This window comes from Mesoplodon bidens (genome assembly GCF_964165515.1).
Source record: "Mesoplodon bidens genome assembly, chromosome: 16".
Classification (NCBI taxonomy): Eukaryota; Metazoa; Chordata; class Mammalia; order Artiodactyla; family Ziphiidae; genus Mesoplodon; species Mesoplodon bidens.
This window is the reverse complement of record NC_138173.1, coordinates 50,666,412-50,689,603: the sequence shown is the minus strand read 5'-3', so window position 1 is coordinate 50,689,603 and position 23,192 is coordinate 50,666,412. Positions and strand designations below refer to the sequence as shown.

Sequence of the window (23,192 nt, the reverse complement as noted above, 5' to 3'; positions counted from 1 at the left end):
ATATTGGGATCGATACAGTGTGGTATATAATAAACATATATATCGATGGAACAGAACTGAAAGCCCAGAAATAAAACATCGCATTTACATTCAACTGATTTAATTGCCCAAGACAATTAAATGGGGAAAGCAGTCTTTTCAACAAATGGTAATGGAACAACAGGATATCCACAAAAGAAAGAATAAAGTTGGACACCTTCTTCATACTATATTAACTCAAAAAGTGTCAATGACCTAAATGCAAAAACTGAAACTATAAAACTATTAGAAGAAAAGAGGTGTAATCATTGTGACCTTGAATTAGGCAATGGTTTCTAGAAATAACACCACAATGACAAGAAACAAAAGAAAAAATGAACTGAACTTCATAAAAAAATCAAAATCCTTTGTAATCAAAGACACCATTAAGCAAGTGAAAGACAACCCACGTAATGTAAGAAAATTTTTGCAAATCATATATATGATAAAAAACTTGTATCTAGACTATAAGGAACTCTTACAACTAAATAATAAAAAGATGTAAATAAATAAAGTAACCCAATTTAAAAACAGACAATGTGAACAAACATTTCTCCAAAAAACATATATAAAAGGCCAATTATTGCATGAAAAGATACTCAAGATTTCTGGTTCCTGGTCTGGCACATAAAGACCTTGGAAGTCATCACTCCCATCCTTGCAAGAAAAAAGCTGACCCAACAACTCTTCTTAGATCCATCAGACAATTAAAGTTACAGGGCAAACCACTGCATCCAAAACTGCGAGACAGGTGAATACAATCACAGCTTACTGGTGCAAAGGACTCCATCAAAAACTGTTACAACTAATAAATTCAGTAAAGTTGCAGATACAAAATTAATATACAAAAATCTGTTGTGTTTCAATACACTAATAAGAATCTATCAGAAAGAGAAATTAAGAAAACAACCCCATTTATAACTGCATCAAAAAGAATAAAATTCCTAGAAATAAATTTAATCAAAGAGCTGAAAGCCCTATATACTACAAACTGTAAGATACTAATGAAAGAAACTGAAGACACAAATAAATGAGATGATTATCTCATGCTCAAGGACTGGAAAAATTAAGATTGGTCAAATGTCCATAGTACCCAAAGCAATCTACAGATACAGTGCAATTCTTAAAATTCCAATGCCATTTCCCACAGAAATAGAATAATCCTAAAATCTGTATGGAATCACAGAAGATCTTGAGTAGCCAAAGCAATCTTAAGCAAGAAAAACAAAGCTGGAGGGATCAGGCTCCCTGATTTCAGACTATATTACAAAACTATAGTAATCAAAACAGTATGGTACTGGCATAAAAACAGACCCATAGATCAATGGGACAGAACAGACAGCCCAGACATAAACCCACACATATATGGTCAATTAATTTAAGACAAAGGAGCTAAGAATATACCATGTAGGAGAAACAGTCTCTTCAATAAACAGTGTTGGGAAAACTAGACAGCCTGAATGAAACTGGACCTCTATCTTTACACCATACAGAAAAACAGCTCAAATGGATTAAAGACCTGAACATAAGACCTGAAACCATAAAACCCCTAGAAGAAAACGTAGGTGGTAAGCTCCTTGACATCAATCTTGGTGATGACTTTTTGGATTCAACACAAAAAGCAAAGTCAACCAAAGCAAAAATAAACAAGTGGGACTACATCAAACTAAAAAGCTTCTGCACAGCAAAGAAAAACATCAACAGAATGAAAAAGCAACTTATGGAATTAGAGAAAATATTTGCAAATCATACCTGATAAGGGGCTAATAACCAAAATATTGTAAGAACTTATATAATTCAATAGCAAAAAAACAATCCAAGTAAAAGGGGTCAGAGCAACGGAACATACATTTTTCTAAAGAAGACACACAAATAGCCAACAAGTCCATGAAAAGGTGTTCAAGATCACTAATCATCAGGGAAATGAAAATCAAAACCACAATGTGATATCACCTCATACTTATTAGAATGGCTATTATCAAACAGACGAAACATACCAAGTGTTGGAAGGATGTGGAGAAAAGGGAACCCTTGTGCACTGTCAATGGGAATGTAAATTGGCACAGTCACTATGGAAAACAGTATAAAAGTTCCTCAAAAAATTAAACACAGAACTACCATTTGATCTAGTCAATTGTACTTCTGGGTATTTAGCCAAAGGAAATAAAATCACTAACTTGAAAAGCTATTTGAACCCCCATGTTCATTGCAGCATTATTTATAATAGCCAAGACATGGAAACAACCTAAGTGTCCATCGACAGATAAATGGCTAAAACAGTTTGGTGTAAGTACAGCTGACCCTTGAACAACATGGGGGTCAGAAGCACCAAATCTACAGCACAGTGGAAAATCCATACATAGGGGACTTCCCTAGTGGTCCAGTGGTTAAGAATCTGCCCTCCAATGCAGGGGACGAAGGTTCAATTCCTAGTTGGGGAACTAAGATCCCACATGCCACAGGGCAACTAGGCCCACGCGCCGCAACTACTGAGCCCACATGCTCTAGAGCCCACAGGCCATAACTAGAGAGCCCACGCATCACAACTACTGAGCCCACATGCTCTAGAGCCCGCATGCCACAACTAGAGAGCCCACGCATCACAACTACTGAGCCCGTGCACCACAACTAGAGAAGCCCGCGTGCTGCAACTAGAGAAGCCTGAATGCTGCAACTAGAGAAGCCCACATGCTGCAACTAGAGAAGCCCATGTGCCACAATGAAGAGCCTGCGTGCCATGAGGAAGACCCAGCACAGCCAAAAATTAAAATTAAAATTAAAAAAAGGAAAATCCATATATAACTTAAAATCAGCCCTTCCATATCCAAGGTTCTACATCCACAGATTCAACCAACTACAGACTGTGTAGCACTGTAGTATTTACTATTGAAAACAATCCACATACTAAGTGGACCCACACAATTCAAACCCATGTTACTCAAGGGTCAATTGTATATACAATGTAATATTACTGAGCCATAAAAAAGGAAAGAAATTCTGCCATTTATGACAACCTGGATGGACCTTAAGGGCATTATGCTAAGTGTAATAAGTCAGACAGAGAAAGATAAATACTGTATGATCTCACTTACATGTGGAATCAAAGAAAACCTGAGCTCACAGATACATAGAACAGATTAGTGATTGCCAGATGAGGGGATGGGGAGTGGGAGAAGTGGGTGAAGGTGGTCAACAGGTACAAACACCCAGTTATAAGATAAATTAAGTCCTGGGGATATGATACAGCATGGTTTACTATAGTTAACAATATTGTGTTGTACATTTTAAAGTTGCTAACAGAGTAAACCTTAAACATTCTTATCATAAGAAAAAAGAAATTTATAACTATGATGATGGATGTTAACTAAACTTATTGCGGTAATCATTTCACAATGTACACATTTAACAAATAATTATGTTATACACCTAAAACTAATACAATGTTATATATCAATTATATCTCAATTAGAAAAATAATAATAGGGCTTCCCTGGTGGCACAGTGGTTGAGAGTCCACCTGCCGATGCAGGGGACACAGGTTCGTGCCCTGGTCCGGGAAGATCCCACATGCCACGCAGAGGCTGGGCCCGTGAGCCATGGCTGCTGAGCCTGCGCGTCCGGAGCCTGTGCTCCACAACGGGAGAGGCCACAACAGTGAGAGGCCCGCATACCGCAAAAAAAATAATGATAATAATAGCTTCTACACCTTGAGTGCCTGTGAGGGCACTACACATATATCATTATTAATTCCCAAAACAACCCTGACAAGTTGGTAATATTCTTGTTTTACAGAAGAGTAAGGCTGCAAATCTTAAATAATTTGCCAGGTCAATAGCTAATAAATCCTTAGAAACAGGATAGGAAGCCTGTTCTTACTCCAAAGCATAATCCGAATTCCACTAGGCCGAAGATGGTAAATGGATTACACTCTTATGTCAAATCCTATTTAAGGAGAGTAACTTGGCAGGATTTAGGCTGAGAAGCACTCTGACACTATTCTGAAGCTCAGTAGCTAAAGACCTTGCACAATTAATGATGTTGCCATGGGTATAGAAGGACCTAAATGTAAGACCCCATGTTTGCCATTTTAAAACAGGATCACACTATTTACAAGATTCAGTTACCTCTCCATGGCTTCAAATCTCATGCCAGTTAGTCGCTTGACTCTGTGACTGCCAGGGAACTGTCTTCTCAACTCTTGAAGACAAAACTAAAAAAAAATATGGGTAAAAAAGACTTGAAGAGTAGTAATTACATTACATATACTAAATGGGTTACAAGGAACGGCTTATATAGTCGTCGATGTTTCTTCTTAAATAATTTCATTACTGAAATCTAATGACATAAGTGAAATTAATCAGTAATGAATAATGGGGTGAAAGAAGAACTCTGAACTTACAGTGAGGACAACAATCAGTTCTCAGAAACTGATAAAGCTCTTAATTAAGAAAATGAGCAGAATATGAGATCCACTAATAACTCTTCAAATACTACTACCTTATCACTTAAAAATTGCTTCCATTATGTGTCAGGCACCACTTAAATAACTACAACTGCTTCCTGGCCTTTTCTTCCTAACTATTGCACAAACATTCTCTTGATAAAAATTAAGTTTTTTGGTAGTAACCTCAAGTCCCTAGCAAATACTGTTAACACTTTGTTTAATTTTGCCCTGTTGAAGTCATATTCTAATCAATCACCTTGTCAGTACACATGTCGTGATTTGGGGTCATAAAATACAGACACTGTATCAATGGAGTACCAATCTCCTTTTGGCAGATATCCATAATTCACCCATCAACTCAACTACACAAATAATCAAATATTTATTGAGCACCTACTATGTTCTCAGCAACCTATAAGGGATTATAAGAGTCTTGGAAGTGCTAGAAATATTAAGCATGATAAAAATGGTCCACTCTAGTTCCCCCAAGCATAAGTGATTAAAAATGCCTTTAATTAATGAAGAAACTATTAACCAATAACAAAATAAATTTTAATATGATCTGGAAATATAGCTTCAAAGTCTGAGGCTATAAATTCTTTAATAAGAAAAATATTCAAGTTAGTCAAAACTGAAGATGATGGTCATTTATTTCTCTGACATCATGCAAAACTCATAGTACTTGTTCAATCAAGCTAACTGTGCTGAACTTCTGAACCATTAAAAAGAAATACTGTGTTACAAAAGAAGTTATTATCTATTCACTTAATCTCCTACTTTACCAAATGGCATTTTGCTATACAAAAAACAATTTCAAAATTTCCCTCAAGATATAAGCTGCCACCTTTGTTGGTATTCAAAAGACTATGTCTCATAGGTTCTAAATGTAATACAACGGTTTCGTGGAATATTTTTTATCACTGGTAGCTCCACTGGAATTATGTGTATAGTCAACATAACTTAATTACCTTGAAAAGGACAAAGCTAATTAGACATGCATATGTTCTCAGGTATTTCTACTTTCTGTTTTATTTGTATTTCTTTTGGGCTTAAATGAGGAAGCAGTGTGAAGAGCTCAGGATTACAGAACAAAAGAACAGAAACCACTGCTTCCTGATTTATATAATGAATATAGTGATAGTACCAAACACCAATCAAGTTAAGAAATAATTATAAAGATTAAATAAACCATGACGTAAAGCATTTAGCATAGCACCTAGCACATGAGTGTTTAAAAATATAGCTATCATTCTTTTATTTTAAAATTAAATTAAAATTAAAAATTACTTCCATAATATGTCAGGCCCCACTTAAATATCTAATATTAATATTTTAAGTCATGTTCTGTACATGTTAGGATTTTCTACTAATTTAACATATATATTTAAAACATTGTAAACAGTACTTAACATTATATATTACATAAGTCATTTAACAACCCCCAAAATAAATGTTTTAAACTATATGCTTCTTATTTTTAACTCTATAATATGGCATAATTCACCTATTAAGTGGATAACCTTCACCAACTAATTTAACCTCTTCAGTGAAACTGGGATACTAAACATCTACTTCTAAGGATTGTTACAAAGATATAAAAACATACTGTGTCCCAAAGTACCTAGCTAGTCCCAGCTACTCAAGAGTAGCACTGAAAACCAGCTACAGAAAGCATTCAATACAGCCATATACTAACTGCTTACACATAATTTATGAAGCAAATTAAATATAAAATAAAATATAACAAGTTTAAATACCTACCAATGACAAGTCATCCCGACCATAGTCAAGGGCCGCAATCATCACCTGTTCATATATGATCCAAACTAGGTACACAGAGGAAAAAACTGAATTTAATATAAAAATCTCAGAACAGAAATTAGATAATGAATTCTTCCTGTTTCTGATATTTTAAAGAACATTACTCATAACTGAAAATTGATTTATTGTATTACATCTGGAATTAAGGAAAGAAAGCATCCTTATGTTTTCAGCAATGCAAAATATTTTAATATAAGGTAAAAAAAATCTCTAATTATTTAATACTTTTACTGTTTCAAAAGATCATTATGAAATACATTTTGACCTGACCAGGACTACAGCCTTGTGAGCTTTAAAACAAAAATGCCTATTTGATAGCTTCACTACTACCAACAATTATAAGTCCTTCTCAAAATAAAGTTGTCATTAAGACTTCCTAAGAAGTTTTTAAAAAAGTAACAAATCATAGAGAGACTGATATGAACAGCAGAAAAAATAATAATATATATATTTTTTAAACTAAGAACTGTAAATGAAACGTGTTGAGCATGAACACAATAAATTTAAAAACTTACTATCATCTCCAAGCTTAGAAGCATATTCATTAATTAATTCCTCTCCAACTTCCACAATTTGCTCACTGTTTCGTGAGTTTTCTTCTCTCCATTTTCTCATTTTATCTCGCATTTCTGAAAAAAAAAGCTTGCGATTACATATATATATATATTTGATTAATGTCAAACAGTTGACAAGATGATAACAACTTTTTAAGAAAATACACTCACACTAATGTAAAAGTCTATGGTATCTCAAATTTCATAAAGCAGAAAATCAATTTAGCAAGAGCAACAGATCCTTTAGAACAGCGCTCCCCAACCTCTTTGGCATCAGGGAGCGGTTTCGTGGAAGACAACTTTTCCACGGACGGGGGAGAGGGATGTTTCAGGCAGTAATGCGAGCAATGGTTCAGGCGGTAATGTGAGTGATGGGGAGCAGCAGATGAAGCTTTGCTCGCTCACCCACCATTCGCCTCCTGCTGTGTGGCCTGGTTCCTATCAGGCCGAGGACAGGGGGTTGGGGACCCCTGCTTTAGAAGACTGAAAATGCATTACAACTGATATTACAACTATCTTTAAAAGTAGTGTATGGCATGGGTCTGCTACAAAGATCCTCTATCCCTTTAAGCAACTATGGATCATAGCTTTTTTGGGTTACAATGTTCAAAATTTGATAAAAGCTAAGGATTATTTTCTCGGAAAAACAAATAAAATTATACATTGAAATCTCAAATATTCAAGGTGCTCCTGAAGTTTACCCATTGACTCAAGAATATAAAATTTTCATAATCAGGGTATCAGGCTATCAGCACTGAAGAAACATTCATCACAAAATTCTCTTAATAACAACATTAGTACAACAGTCCATATAACATATACAGATACACAATTACACAGGGAAATAAACAGAAGAAAAAATTAGGACAAAGCAAATCTTTTGATTATGTATAAAGAAAAAAATGAATAATGTAAAGTAAGGTCAAAGGCACTAGCAAACAACAAAAGTTGAGAGAATAACTTTGCATATTAATACATAGGGAACTCTGGAGTTTCAAAGAACAGCATTTTGACAATAGCAGAAATAATAAGTGGGGTGGGGGAGTACCTAAACCAGAAAAAAGATCCCTTTTTTATATGGCTAAGGTAGAATTAACTGTACAGTTCACCAATTACATACATGCTTTCTTACTCTTACCGCTTGGAAATCTTACATATTCATCTGAAGTACTACCTTCTTCCTTCTATTGACATACATGTTGTACAGATTTAAATAGTTGAATTAAGTTGTTGTTGAACTCATGAGTTAAATAAACAATATGCTATGCTTCTATAGAATATATCTAAGAGAAGCATATGGAATTTTCACTACCTTTATATGCATTATCTGAGTCCCTACAGTTCGAAGTCTACAAAAGAAAACAAAAATCATCATAAGATGAAAATAGACCCCAAGTGAATTTACAAAAACAGTCTTAGAAAATCATTACAAATTAACATAGTTAACTCCTTCTACTGAAACCTAGAAATCACCTTGACTCTCACTCTGCACAGGAAGTAACTTGAACTGAATCTTAAAGGTTGAAGAGGAATTGAGCAGGCAAACAAAAAAGTAGGTTAGGGCTTCCCTGGTGGTGCAGTGGTTGAGAGTCCGCCTGCCGATGCAGGGGACACGGGTTCCTGCCCCGGTCCGGGAGGATCCCACATGCCTCGGGGCCGCTGGGCCCGTGAGCCATGGCTGCTGAGCCTGCGCGTCCGGAGCCTGTGCTCCGCAACGGGAGAGGCCACAACGGTGAGAGGCCCGCGTACCGCAAAAAAAAAAAAAAAAAGTAGGTTATTCATACCCCACAGGTGAAGGGCTCAGTCTCACAAGACTGCCCCCACTTCAGAAACCAACACAAGTCAGGGATACCCATACGTCTGAGCAACTCGTTACAAAATCAGGGGTTCCTTTCTACAACTCCCTCATCCAGTTTGATACTTGCTAGAGTGGCTGAAAGAACTCAGGAAAGTGCTTCACTTACTATTACTGGTTTTTTATAAAGGAAACAACCAAATGGAAGAGATACACAGAGCAAAGAGTTGGGGGTGGGAGGGGGTTTTCGGGGGCATAGGAGTACCCTCTCTGAGTGAGTCACCATCCCAGCATCTTGATGAATCCACCAACCTAGAAGTTCTACAAACCCTGAAGTTTAGGGGCTTTTATGAAGGTTTCAGTCTGTAGGCATGATTAATTAGATCCTTAGACACTGGTTATTAAGTCAATCTCCAGATCCTCTCCCCTCCCAGCAGGTTGAGGGGTAGGGTTGAAAGTTCCAACCCTTCACTCAAGTCTTGGTCTTACCAGTGACCAGCCCCCATCCTGAAGCTATCCAGCCACCAGTTATTCAGTGGCATATAAAAAGACATGTATCACTATAAATCTTAGAAGATGTTATATGTGGAACCCAGGACTAAGACCAAGTATTATAACAGAAGATGTTCCTATCAACCCTATCACTAAGGAAATTACAAGTGTTTAGGAGCTCTGTGCCAGAAATTGGGGATGAAGACCAAATATACATTATACCTTATTACATCACAATATAACATACATCCACAAGATAACATGCATATAACATATATCCACAAGGTCCACAACTTGGGTTCTCAGAACTCATTCAAACTACATCCCCTATACCATAGTTACACTGTCTGAAGTTGACATTCTCTGTCAACCTGGCAGACTATTTTAAAATAGGAAGAGCCTCGGGAATATAAATTTATTTAGTGTTTTACAGATTTGTTCCACAAAACTGCACCCCTTGCCTGTACCCTGACACCCAAATTAAGAAATGCTAGCCCAGGTGAATTAATAAAATATGCTGTTTGAATTTAACAATTATCTTTTAATCTATTAGATTATTTCTTAACTTGCTTTAGAATGCCCTTTAAGAAACTGTAGAATTCCTTCCTATAAACTAGAGACTAAAAGAGAAAAACTGGTCCCATCTCCTTTTTTGTCAAATTTCTCATTTACCAACAGTACTCAATTTTCCATCAGTCTCCTCCTACTTATTCATAATCAAAGTATATTACAGGAAAATCATTCCCTTTCACCCACTGTCATGTCCCCCATTACTTCTAATTAGTCATTCAAAAATATATTAATACATACTTTCTATAACATGCTATAAACGTAATGATGAAAAAGAATCATCCAGTGTGCCTAAGAAATTGACAAGTTAACAGAAAAACTGTAAACAACAGCAAAATAATGTGATAAAAGGTAAGATAGTGGTTATGTTCAGAGCACTAAGAAAACAAGGTGAGGGAAAGACCAATTTCACCTGGCAGGGAGAAAGGGTTAAAGAAGACATCTGTGATATGTGAATTAAGCCCTAAGGATCAAATGGAGTTCGTTAGATGAATTCTACAACAAAGAGCATAAACCATGGTAGAGGAACAAAAGTATCTCATTTGGTAAGGCAAGGGTCTCCAACCTCCAGGCCATGGACCAGTACCGCAAAAAAAATTTTTTTTAAATAATAAAAAAATTAAGGAGCAAATGGATGTAGAGAACACAGTAAAGTTCTGAAAAGTAAAAAGAGAGCCTTACTGCTATTAAGAAACCAACGAAAGAATTTTTCATAGAGGGAATGACCTGCAATGACAAACGTAGTATAGATGTACAAAACAGATACATTAGACCCGGCGTTAGATCTCCCTAGAAATCTTACTGGACTAATAGAACATGGAAACCAAATTGTGGTTGTTTAAATGACTGAATAAAAAGAGAAGTAAAGAGAGTGAGCATATACAACTAAAATCCCCTCAAACATTTTTAATAAATATTTTTTCAACAAATATTCATTTAATGCCTATTATAGGCCAGGCACTGTGCGAGGCATCCTATCCATATTCTGCCCAAATACCCTATTCTCAACAAACTTGACTATACCCTCCTTCAACTCCTTCCCACCTCCAAACTCCTCTATATAATAAACATCAATAACTTTCAACTGGCTGATAAATAAACCATATACCTACTTTTTTAGAGCCCAATAGAGACTAACAGAGTGTTAAACTTAGTATATACGTCTTTTATAAATATGTGATAAGTTTTCCTATCACAAGAATCACACTACTCTTTGAACTAACCATTTCCAGTACTTTAATTCATGATGCTATTCAATGGAACTCTTAAAGGACACAGGTCAACTGACACTCCCGCCCCCCAAAAATCTAAACAAAAAAACTACCCCGAGGGTCCTCCCATTACCCTCTTGTTACCAAAAGTCTCTGAAAGAAAAATCTACAATACTCTTTTCCTAAAAGTCCCCTAAAATAGAATTTTAATTCTACTTATTGATTACATTAAAATGAGCAAACTATATTCTATTTGCTAAGTGAGTTGCCTAAGTCTAAGATACTAAAAAAATCACTCCAACTCTAAGAAAATTACTTATAGTATTTTTTGTGATGATTTTTTAACTTTTTAATCCTACTAACAACTCATTTAGTCAACAGATTACTGAGTTCCTCCAACATGTCATGCACTAGAACAAGATAGGCCTGGTCCCTCTTCATTGGAGGAGAGACAAAATTTTTAAACTTAACACAATTGGGTAAGTACTTCAATACTATGAGGACACATAGTTAAAGGACCAGGGGTAAGTTTTGTTGCTTGTTTTTGTTGTCTTTTCTCTTTTATATTTTAGTGGCGGGATGGAGAATGGGCCGGGGTAGGGTGGTCAAGGAAGGCTCTCTGTAGTATGTGACCTTTGAGGGGAATTCTGAGAAATGATAAAAGTATAGTCGGTAGAGCAGAGTATAAGAGTAGAATAGAACCAGGAGGGAAGAACACTCCTATCAGAAGGAATAGCTTGTATCCAGTCTTAAGACTAGAGGAGCATCTAGAGGAGCTTTCAACAAAAGCCAGCATGGCCAGCTCACAGAGCAAGGGGAAGAGTAGCTTAAGATAAAGCTGGAGACACAGGCAGGAGCCAGATCATCTTTTTATATGTATTTAATAGTTTAAAAGCACTTCAACAAATGTTTTCCCTTTTGTTCCTCAACAAACTTGTGAAGTAGTTATTATTGATTAGTCTAAATCTAATTATGTCACTCATCTTTAGAATGTCCACAGGGTAAGGTCTAAGTTACTTAAATTACCTTGTCTGCTGGTAGTTACACACCTACTCATTCCCTACCATTCTACACAACACTATCATCTAAGAAACTTATATTGAACATACCTTCAAAATAGCACCTTTGAAAAACCATGAAATATTTGAAACATTTCTTAAAAGCATTAAAAATAACAGCCACGTATCTACTGAAGGAATATACCCTGACACAAGCCTTTTAAAACCATTTTACAAGTCTGTCTTTCTCCATTTGACTATGAACTCCCTGAAGGTAGGGACTGTGTTACTTAATTTGCTGTCTCCAAGCACTGAGAACTTAACACTTTTAATATAATGGATTCCCCAGTACAGATAGAAACACTGCGGTTCAGTGTGCTAGAAGCCACAAAAACAATAATAAATCACTGAACTCACTTCCAGTATAAAAGAATTTTACCTTTTCCCATTATTGTTTTCAACTTTGTAATACTGGAAAGATTTACTCACCACTGAACAGTCAATATAGTTTTCAGTCCACGTGTTATCAGGCCATTGTTTAAATATCCGAATAAATAAGCTACTTAAGTCTACTGTGAAATGCTGGGAATATAAATTTCGATTACACAAATTTCATGCCTTAGAGAAACTCAAGGCTCTTCTCTTAAGCATGCATGCCTCCCACGAAAGTTTTTTTTTTTTTTTTTTTTTTGCGGGCCTCTCACTGTTGTGGCCTCTCCCGCTGCGGAGCACAGGCTCCGGACGTGCAGGCTCAGCGGCCATGGCTCACGGGCCCAGCCGCTCCGCGGCATGTGGGATCTTCCCGGACCGGGGCACGAACCTGCGTCCCCTGCATCGGCAGGCGGACTCTCAACCACTGCGCCACCGGGGAAGCCCCACGAAAGTTTTTAAGAAAAGAAAATCTCTTACAGAACCCGTCCAAAGTTTGGCTGCTTCCAAATTTAAAGACAAACTCCACCTCAGATTAAACCAGAGATACTTCCCCTTCAGAAAAGGAATTACCGGTAGGGAATAAGAAGGAAGTTGTGTGTGTAAATGTGTTTTGAGGGGGAGTGGGACAGGGAATAATTAACAAGGGGAGAAATCAGAAACCCAGTTTTGAAGAGAGAATGAAATGCAAACTGGCATGTAAAAGAATCAGGTATGTTCACGGGTTTTCCACACACCTTTACTACAGAGAATTGTAACCCTTACAGAGCACTTCAAAGGCCTGTACAGGCCGTGTATTTCTCGGCTGCAAGACGCTTCTGCAGGCAACTATCCCGCCTCCTCCGCGCCGCCCAGCAGCCACAGGAAACGTATGACAACCCTAGCCCCAGGTCCCGGCCGCCTTACAATGGAAGCTACCCTGGGCCGTTGGACTGGCGCGGAGGTAGGACGGTCGGTCAGCCTACTGGCGCAAGAAGTGGGGAACACCGCAGAGCCCAGTCGGTGGCGAAGGGGTCAGCCTCAACCTCCACCTCAGCCACCACCACAGCTCTGCCGGTCCAATGCCGAAGAGAGACCGGAAAATCCAGCTCTCCGAGGGCAGCAGGTACTCCCGTACGGCTTCCCTCGGCTTCTGGTCCTTCCGCGCCCGCCCCGGCAGCAGTTACCTTCCCATGTGACATCGTAAAGCTCTGAGACCTTCGCCATCTTCTCAGAACCTGAAGGCGACCGGGCGAGAGGGCAGGGAGATGTAGTCACACGACCCGAGACCAGGCGGCGGCGAATTACGACACCATTTCTCATTGGCCAAGAGCGCGGAGGGGGCGGGATCCGCCGCACACGTGCACGCGGCTCTGCAGAGGGGCAGTCGGGAAAGGGGGCGGGACGAGGTGGGCGGTGCGCCTCGCGTAACGTCTGTGAGGACGCGGGGGCGGAGCCGCTGGAACCGGAGCCGCTGGAGCCTGAGTCGCCGAAGCCGGTTTGGGGTGAGATGTCTATTTTACCGTGGATTCTTAACAAATTCTGGGTCTTTAATGTGTGCCACTCCCGGCTTTTCACTTTTTTCTACATAGGTGTATTCATTCTCTTCCCACTCCCTAATCGGTGCCTTGTTCTCTTCATGACCTGCTGCAATGCAACGTTCTGCGCGAACCCGTTATCTGTCCCCAACTTTCCTCCTTCCGTGATGGGATTCGCCTTCGATTTCCTTTTTAATGTTCGGCTGAACTGATACACTTCAAAAATTTCTGGTTAAATCTCTTTGAGGAACTAAGCAGAATTCTGCTCTGCAAGTTATGTTCCTGTGGCCGAGGACTTCTTTATGTTCACATGAATGGCTTCGTGCCAATCCAAACCCTTAGTTAACGCTCCCCGTGGATCACTGTCTGCTTGCCACTCTATTTTTTAAACTCCATAAAAGCAGCCGATATGTAAATGATTATAAGTAGATGAATTATCACAGCCCCTACACTTCGCTCCTCTTTATTCACACGGGGGAGCCTCCAAGCTAATTGCTTTCAGAAACCTTTGGACCTGGTTGGATAGAGCTAGGGAAAAAATGTCTGGAGCGGAAGCAAAAAATTTGAGGGTCATAAGGGAATATTTAGTATTTGAAGCAATGAGAACATAAAAATGTAAAGGGGGAATATGTAAAGTGAAGAAAGAAGGCTAAAAATTCCTGCATAACACGTATACTTAAGGGTCAGTGAAGAAAAGAAAATCAACATATGAGGAAAAAGGAAAACAGAGAGTCATATCCCACATGCCAAAGGAGTAGAGTTAAAAAGGAAAAAAAAAAAAAGGAACTATCAGTGGCACCTGCCCAAGGGAAGTTGCATAAGGATAGAAAAGACTACTGAATTTATAAACTTGGATTCGATTCTGAATGAAGTTCATTCTCTCTAGACTAGACAGACCTTTAAAAAAAAAAAAACCTTCATTCAAAAAAATTAAAAATCCTCCACACAGAAATTCACATATTCTAATACTTCAGTAAAACAACCTGGTGTAATGGAAAGAACAAGAACTCTGTCAGACAGATCTGAATCCAGGCTCCACCATTTAGTAGCTGCTTGACAGTTAGCCTATGTATTTCTGAGCATAGGAGTTGATCAGATATAGAAAGAAGCTAATCATATCGATATAAAAAGAAAATAACTCCCTTGAATTGTTATCAAGACTAAAAGAGACACTGCATGACACTCTTATGGAAGTAGCAGTCCTGTGACTATAAATACTGTTTATATGTTGATGATGCCCAAATACATAAAATCCAGCAGTCCTTACTTCTCCCATGAAACCCAGTTCTACTTTCTTGACATGTTCATTTAGATGCCTAAAATGTGTCTCAAAGTTAACATCTCCCAAACAGAAGTCCGGATTCCTGCCACCATGCCCCCAACTTGCTCTTCCCCATCACAACTAAAATTCTAGGAACTATCATTGATTCCCTTCTTTGCCAAGCCCCCTATATCCAGTCTATTAGCAAATTCTGTATTGTATGCTTCCAAAACTTTCCCCAAATCCATCTATTTTTTTTTCATCTCCACTGCTACTACCTTAATAGAAGCCACAACCATCTCTCACCTGAATGACTGTCATAGTCTTTTAACCTTCTTAGTTTCATTCTTGCTGTGTAAAAATCTATTTTCTATACAGCGATCCTACTGGTCTTAAAAAAAAAAGGCCACAGATGTCCTCTGCTTACAGCTTTCAAATGGCTCCCCTGGCAGTAAAAATATACTCTAAACACTTTACCATGATTTACTTCATCTCCTACTATTCTGTCTCTTTTCACTAGATACCTACCATTCTCACCTATTTCTATTTCTCAAACATGGCAAACTCCTATCTGCCTTAGGTCTGGCATTTACCCAGAGTGTGTGAAAGCCCAAGAAGTTGTCTTTTAATGACTTACAATGGGTATAACGAGTACAACTAATTGAGGGAGTAAATATTTTTCACTCACTTTAACCCTTGTATTGGGTTGGCCAAAAGGTTCGCTCGGTTTTTTCCATAAGATGGCTCTAGTAGCACTTAGTTGTCTTTAACTTCATTGAAAGAATTTTATTAAATTGCACATGACAGCTGTCACATCAACGTGCATTTTAAAAAAGACTTATCAAAATAGGTGAATTTCTTGTAGCCATTATAACATTGAAGATGGAAGGGAAAAAGCAACATTTTCGGCATATTATTTCAAAAAGGCAAAAACGCAACTGAAACTCAAAAAAAAAAAGATTTGTGCAGTGTACAGAGAAGGTACTGTGAGTGATTGAACATGTCAAAAGTGGTTTGCGAAGTTTCATGCTGGAGATTTCTCACTGGATGATGTTCCACGGGCAGGTAGACCCGTTGAAGTTGATAGCAATCAAACTGAGACATTAATTGAGAATAATCAGTGTTATACCACGGCGGAGATAGCCAACATACTTAAAATATCCAAATCAAGCGTTGAAAATCATTTGCACCCACCTAGTTATGTTCATCGCTGTGATGGTTGGGTTCCACGTAAGTTAAGCGAGAAAAAGCTTCTTGACCGTATTTCCGCATGTGATTCTCTACTTAAACGTAATGAAAACGTTCCATTTTAAGACAAATTGTGACAGGCGATGAAAAGTGGGTACTGTACAAGAGCGTGGAACAGAAGAGATTGTGAAGCAAGCAAAATGAACCACCACCAACCACACCAAAGGCCGGTCTTCCTCCAACGAAGGTGATGTTGTGTATATGGTGGGATTGGAAGGGAGTCCTCTATTGTGAGCTCCTTCCAGAAAACCAAATGATTAATTCCAGAAAGTACTGCTCCCAGTTAGACCAACTGAAATCAGCACTAGAAAAAATCATTCGGAATTAGTCAACAGAAAACGCATAACCTTCCATCAGGTTAACACAAGACTGCATGTTTCTTTGATCACCAGGCAAAAACTTAGCTTGGCTGGGAAGTTCTCATTCATCTGCCATATTCACCAGACATAGTACCTTCAGATTTCCATTTATTTTTATCTTTACAAAATTCTCTTAATGGAAAAAATTTCAATTCCCTGGAAGACCATAAAAGGCACCTGGAACTGTTCTTTGCTCAAAAAGATAAAAAGTATTGGGAAGATGAAATTATGAAGTTGCCTGAAAAATGGCAGTGGAACAAAAGGGTGAATACTTTGTTCAATAAAAGTCTTGGTGAAAATGAAAAATGTGTTTTTTATTTTTACTTAAAAATCGAAGGCACTTTTTGGCCAACCCAATAACTGGCTACTGTTGTCTGTCAGGCAATAAACCATATGACATAAGGTTAAAAGAGGTCAATATCACAGTTTTTGAGCTGGAAACTAGAATATAATTTCATTTTAGACTTAGAAGGAACTTATGATTCTTTAGAACAGTATTTGTCAAACTTTTTTGCCTACATCTTATATTAAGGAATACACTTTATATCACACTGTGCATACAGATATTTAAAACTGAAACAAAACTTGCAAACAAGGCTTTTACTGTGTCTTCTCTATATTTTCTATTCAAATTGAGTCAATTCCATTTTATTTTATAAAAATATTAGTTGTGACCCACAAATGGAGTAATGACCCATATTTTGAAAAACATTAATGAACATTGTACTCATTTCCTAATATGAGGCCCTGAAATGAAATTATTTGCTCAAGTTCTTACTACTAGTAGGTAAAAAAGATGGGAAATTCATAGGGTGGAGATGAGATGTTTAGTTCATAGGTGAAAGATGAAATATTTACAGGAAAAATGTTTGTCACCAATAGTACTCTCTGAAGCGAGGACAGTGACTGTTCATATTTTATAACATTTCAGATGTCCAGTAAAACTTGCTTTCCTCAGACACACTCAGGAAAAAACTGGCATGTCAGTGACAAAACTTCTGTATTCTTCTTTAACATTTTATAATGTAATTATAAAGTAAATTAAAAAATACCTTCTATAGATAAAACCATAACCTTGGCAACATAAACATCAAGCATACTTTCTGTAAATGCACCTTTACAAATGTTCTCAAAGTTTTACCTCTCACCTTCTCATTCCTTTGAAAAAGAGAGTTTTCATTCGTACACGTTAAAAATATTTAATCCACTTTATCTGATTGAAGAACTGCCCAATATTGGTGACAAATATCAGGAAACTATCCCAGCAGCCAAATAGTAGATTATGCCATGTCCAACACCATGGGAATTACTATTTCATTAATGATCTCAACAGCAGACTGAAAAAGGCACATGAATGTGATCTATTATATGCTTTTTTTAAATGTGAAGCTATCTTATGATTTCCATTTTTTGTCCTACAAAATCATGTTTGAAAAGTTAGAATAATAATACATCAGAATGAGTTAGAGTCAAAAATGAATAACTTTGAATAATCCCAATTTTCTTTGAGATGGGATAAGCTTTGATTATTTATCAAGCCAGATTGGCCCACAAAGCCCTTTAGAATGCTTCTTTCTTATGCTCATGGTTTACTTAATTAATGTCTTCAGATATTATGAAAGACTAAAGCAACTTCTTAAATTTAATAAGCCTTATGGCTTTTATAAAATGGACATTATTTAACAGGACAAAGCATAATACCATGTTAATTGATTTTTGCAATATTCAACATAGTCATCAAATCATTTATTTAGAATCTACTGGCTGCTTTGTTCTGTCTTAATCATAGTGAATTCAAATATCCTACATTATGTAGCACAGTTTATAATCTCAATTTACTACTCTGACAATTATCCATCAAAATAAATTGGTCTACTACAACTCTCATTTAAAATTCATCATAGCTTTTAAATCATGTTATTGTTTCTAATTAGTGAATCATAACTATAATCCCTTCGTGTTTAAGGGAAAATATTACTTATTTCATCTTCATTCCTTCCATGTCAATATATTTTTACTGTGACACGTTCACATTTGGAAGGAAGTTTTCCTTGGAGTTTTATTTACCAAAAGCCAGATTAATATAGAGTTGTTTTAGGAAGCTTATGAACATTGTTTTTTATTACAAGGTTATTTGTAAGAACCTTTTTATTTTTAAAAGTTTCTGTAATTTAATACATTCCCACAAAACCCAAGAGCCTATGCCTCCGTTACTGGCACAACCATAGCATTTAGGCACTTCTAGTTCTTTCAAGTCTGCCATCATTTGCAATATATATGTTCTAAAATGTGCCAGCCATTCATTTCACATCCAATTATATTATTTTAAAAAGCAAAGGAAAGTCTCTGGGAAAGATTTCCAGTGAAATCACTTAGGTCCTTTCACAGTAGAATTCACAAACTGATAATTACTCCCCTGTGCCATAGTTGTAAGAATGAAGAGGAAAGTACATCCAGAAAGAGTACACCCAGAATTTCTCCTAGATGGGCAATAAATTAGAGCTATTTCTTTTTGAGATTTATAACCATACTTAAAAGTCCACTTTTTCAAACAATATTTATTTAATTTCCCCAAAGTGCATTTTCTGTTCTGATACACACATACATCTGTGCAAATGTAACAGTCCTTTTGCAAAAATGTGTTTTTGTAAACATCCCTTTTGGGTACCAAACATCTGGGAGTCTCTATGTACTATTACTGTGACTTGATGGTCTCTGGAGCTCATCTAGACTCCATTTTCTGCAATAGAACTATAACTGAATTCTTTACTTGAAAAACGTTCTTAAGAGTATTTATTCACAATAAATAAAACTCACACAAAAATATACTGAATGTTAACTTATGCATTTATTATTACATATTATTCTGTTGCAGATGTAATTTTCATTCTTCAACTATCCCTCTCTTTGGTGGTTTGATTTGCTCAGACCTGTAGTTCTGAGGTATATTACCTTTGCCACCAGGCCACAAGGTCATCTTTTTTTTTTTTTTTGTGGTGCTTGGGCCTCTCACTGTTGTGACCTTTCCCGTTGTGGAGCACAGGCTCTGGGCGCGCAGGCTCAGCGGCCATGGCTCACGGGCCCAGCCGCTCCGCGGCATGTGGGATCCTCCCAGACCGGGGCACGAACCCGTGTCCCCTGCATCGGCAGATGGACTCTCAACTACTGCGCCACCAGGGAAGCCCTGGTCATCTTTTTTTTGTAAGGTCATGCTGACCACTCTTGGCTAAAGTTGGCTTAAAGGCCAATAATATGGCCACACTGGGCATAATGTGGCCATATTATCCTTCAGCTAGTAAATCATGTGCTTTTTTACATATAGGAGGGCTTATTTAATCAACCTCATGGATTTATTTGCGAAAGAGACTGGTTTCCTGGCAGAATGTCTCTAAAAAAACTGCCCACCCCCTAAATCCATTCCACCAACCACCTCCAGCACCACCTCATTCCTGAGGAAACAGCATAATATCAACTTTTTGAAAACTTTATGTACCATAATTTTTAAAATTGTACTTGGAATTTTTTATCTTAAAACTATGAAGTAAGGAATAATATAGGTATGCTGCAAAAGCTGCCATTTGGTTCAGATTGCTGCCACCTTACTAGAAATTCTTTCAGCATTATAATGTTTTACCTTCATCTGCTCATGATGTTTCTATTATTATTTCTTTTGCATCTTTTGATAATGGGCTTGAACATTGGTCATGTGGGTGGGGTGGGAGCAGGGACAGGCAGAGGGGGAGTGATTTCAGTTGATGTAATTTTTCTAACAATAGCAAGATTATGGAATATTAAACATAACCTCAATCTAATCATGAGAAAACATCAATAAAACCCAAATTGGGATCCATTCTACAGAAATAACTGATCAGAGTTCAGGCTTCACTAGCTCTCCTGAATTCCTCGCTTGGCTCCCTAAAATAAACACTGCACTTACCTTCACCACAACTCACTGTCATTAGACTGGCTTTACTGCACGTGGCTGAGCAGACCCAAGTTTGGTTCAGTAACAAGAGGACTTAGTGATGCAATCAGTCAGCTTCCCAGTGTTGGGAGGAAAAGCATTGGCATCAGCAGTTGATAGTGATTCATTCAAGATGGCAGAGTAGAAGGATGTGCGCTCACTCCCTCTTGTGAGAGCACCAGAATCACAACTAACTGCTGAACAATCATCAACAGGAAGACACTGGAACTCACCAAAAAAGGGACCCCCACATCCAAAGACAATGGAGAAGCCGCAATGAGATGACACAAGGGGGCGCACTCACAATAAAACCAAATCCCATAACTGCTCTGTGGGTGACTGACAAGCGGGAGAACAATTATACCACAGAAATCCACCCACTGGTGTGAAGGTTCTGAGCCCCATGTCAGGCTTCCCAACCTGTGGGTCTGGCAATGGGAGGAGGAATTCCCAGAGAATCAGACTTTGAAGGATAGTGGGAATTGATTGCAGGACTTCAACAGGACTGGGGGAAACAGAGACTTCACTCTTGGAGGGCACACACAAAGTAATGTGCACAACAGGACCCAGAGGGAAGGAGCAGGGACCCCATAGGAGATTGAACCAGACCTACCTGCTAGTGTTGGAGGGCTTCCTGCAGAGGCCCGGGGGGTGGGGGCGGGGTGCTGTGGCTCACCATGGGGACAAGGACACTGGCAGTAGAAGTTCTGGGAAGTACTCCTTGGCATGAGCCTTCCAAGAGTCTGCCACGAGTCCCACCAAAGAGCCTGTAGCCTGCAATACTGGGTCGCCTCAGGCCAAACAACCAATACAGAGGGAACTCAGCCCCACCCATCAGCAGACAAGTGGATTAAAGTTTTACTGAGCTCTGCCCACCAGAAAAACACCCAGCTTTACCCACCACCAGTCCCTCCCATCAGGAAGCTTGCACAAGCCTCTTAGATAGCCTCATCCACCAGAGGGCAGACAGCAGAAACAAGAAGAACTATAATTCTGCAGCCTGTGGAACGGAAACCACATTCACAGAAAGATAGACACAATGAAAAGGCAAAAGACTATGTACCAGATGAAGGAACAAGAAAAAACCCCAGAAAAAAAAACTAAGTGAAGTGGAGATAGGCAGTCTTCCAGAAAAAGAATTCAGAATAATGATAGTGAAGATGATCCAGGACCTCGGAAAAAGAATGAAGGCAAAGATCAAGAAGAAGTAAGAAATGTTTAACAAAGATCTTCAAAAATTAAAGAACAAACACCTAGAAGAAGTAAAGAACAAACAGAGATGAACAATACAATAACTGAAATGAAAAATACACTAGAAGGTATCAATAGCAGAGTAACTGAGGCAGAAGAATGGATAAGTGACCTGGAAAACAGAATGGTGGAATTCACTGCAGTGGAACAGAATAAAGAAAAAAGAATGAAAAGAAATGAAGAGAGCCTAAGAGATCTCTGGGACAACATAAAATGCACCACAAATCACATTATAGGGGTCCCAGAAGAAGAAGAGAGAGAGGAAGGTCTAGAGAAAATATTTGAAGAGATTATAGTCAAAAACTTCACTAATATGGGAAAGAATATAACCACCCAAGTCCAAGAACCGCAGAGAGTCCCAGGCAGGATAAACCCATGGAGAAACACACCAAGACTCATACTAATCAAATTGACAAAAATTAAAGACAAAGAAAAATTATTAAAAGCAGCAAGGGAAAAATGACAAATAACATACAAGGAAACTCCCATAAGGTTAACAGCTGATTTCTCAGCAGAAAGTCTACAAGCCAGAAGGGAGTGGCACAATATATTTAAAGTAATGAAAAGGAAGAAGCTACAACCAATATTACTCTTCCCAGCAAGGATCTCACTCAGATTCGATGGAGAAATTAAAACATTTACAGACTAGCAAAAGCTAAGAGAATTCAGCACCACCAAATTAGCTCAGACCTAGAGACACATACAGAGTGAAAGTGAGGGGATGGAAAAAGATATTCCATGCAAATGGAAATCAAACGAAATCTGGAAGAGCAATACTCATAGCAGATAAAATAGACTTTAAAATAAAGAATGTTACAAGAGACAAGGAAGGACACTACATAATGATCAAGGGATCAATCCAAGAAGAAGATATAACAATTATAAATATATATGCACCCAACATAGGAGCACCTCAATACATAAGGGAAATGGTAACAGCTATATAAGAGGAAATCAGGGCTTCCCTGGTGCAGTGGTTGAGAGTCTGCCTGCCGATGCAGGGGACATGGGTTCGTGCCCTGGTCTGGGAAGATCCCACATGTTGTGGAGCGGCTGGGCACATGAGCCATGGCCACTGAGCCTGCTCCTCCGGAGCCTGTGCTCCACAATGGGAGAGGCCACAACAGGGAGAGGCCTGCGTAATGCAAAAAAAAAAAAAAAAAAAAAAAGACATAAACAGATGGAGAGATATACCATGTTCTTGAATTAGAAGAAACAATATTGTGAAAATGACTATACTACCCAAAGAAATATACAGAT

General features: G+C 38.1%; 1 protein-coding gene and 1 long non-coding RNA gene across 7 annotated transcripts in view; one reads left to right on the top strand and one right to left on the bottom strand.

Moving 5' to 3' along the window:
- EMC2 (ER membrane protein complex subunit 2) overlaps positions 1-13,567 on the bottom strand; it is a 57,990-nt gene extending 44,423 nt beyond the window's left edge. For all 3 annotated transcript variants that reach the window (XM_081258900.1, XM_081258899.1, XM_081258901.1), the window contains exons 1-4: positions 13,499-13,567; positions 6,799-6,912; positions 6,224-6,288; positions 4,143-4,228 (exon numbers count right to left, since the gene is read on the bottom strand). In XM_081258900.1, the coding sequence (XP_081115026.1) occupies positions 4,143-4,228; positions 6,224-6,288; positions 6,799-6,912; positions 13,499-13,538 (305 nt within the window). In that variant the 5' untranslated portion in view covers positions 13,539-13,567. The remainder of the gene's footprint in view (positions 1-4,142; positions 4,229-6,223; positions 6,289-6,798; positions 6,913-13,498) is intronic.
- A 172-nt stretch (positions 13,568-13,739) lies between these two features.
- LOC308630116 overlaps positions 13,740-23,192 on the top strand; it is a 219,595-nt gene continuing 210,142 nt past the window's right edge. For all 4 annotated transcript variants that reach the window (XR_014017760.1, XR_014017761.1, XR_014017762.1 and 1 more), the window contains exon 1: positions 13,740-13,816. This is a non-coding gene — a long non-coding RNA (uncharacterized lncRNA). The remainder of the gene's footprint in view (positions 13,817-23,192) is intronic.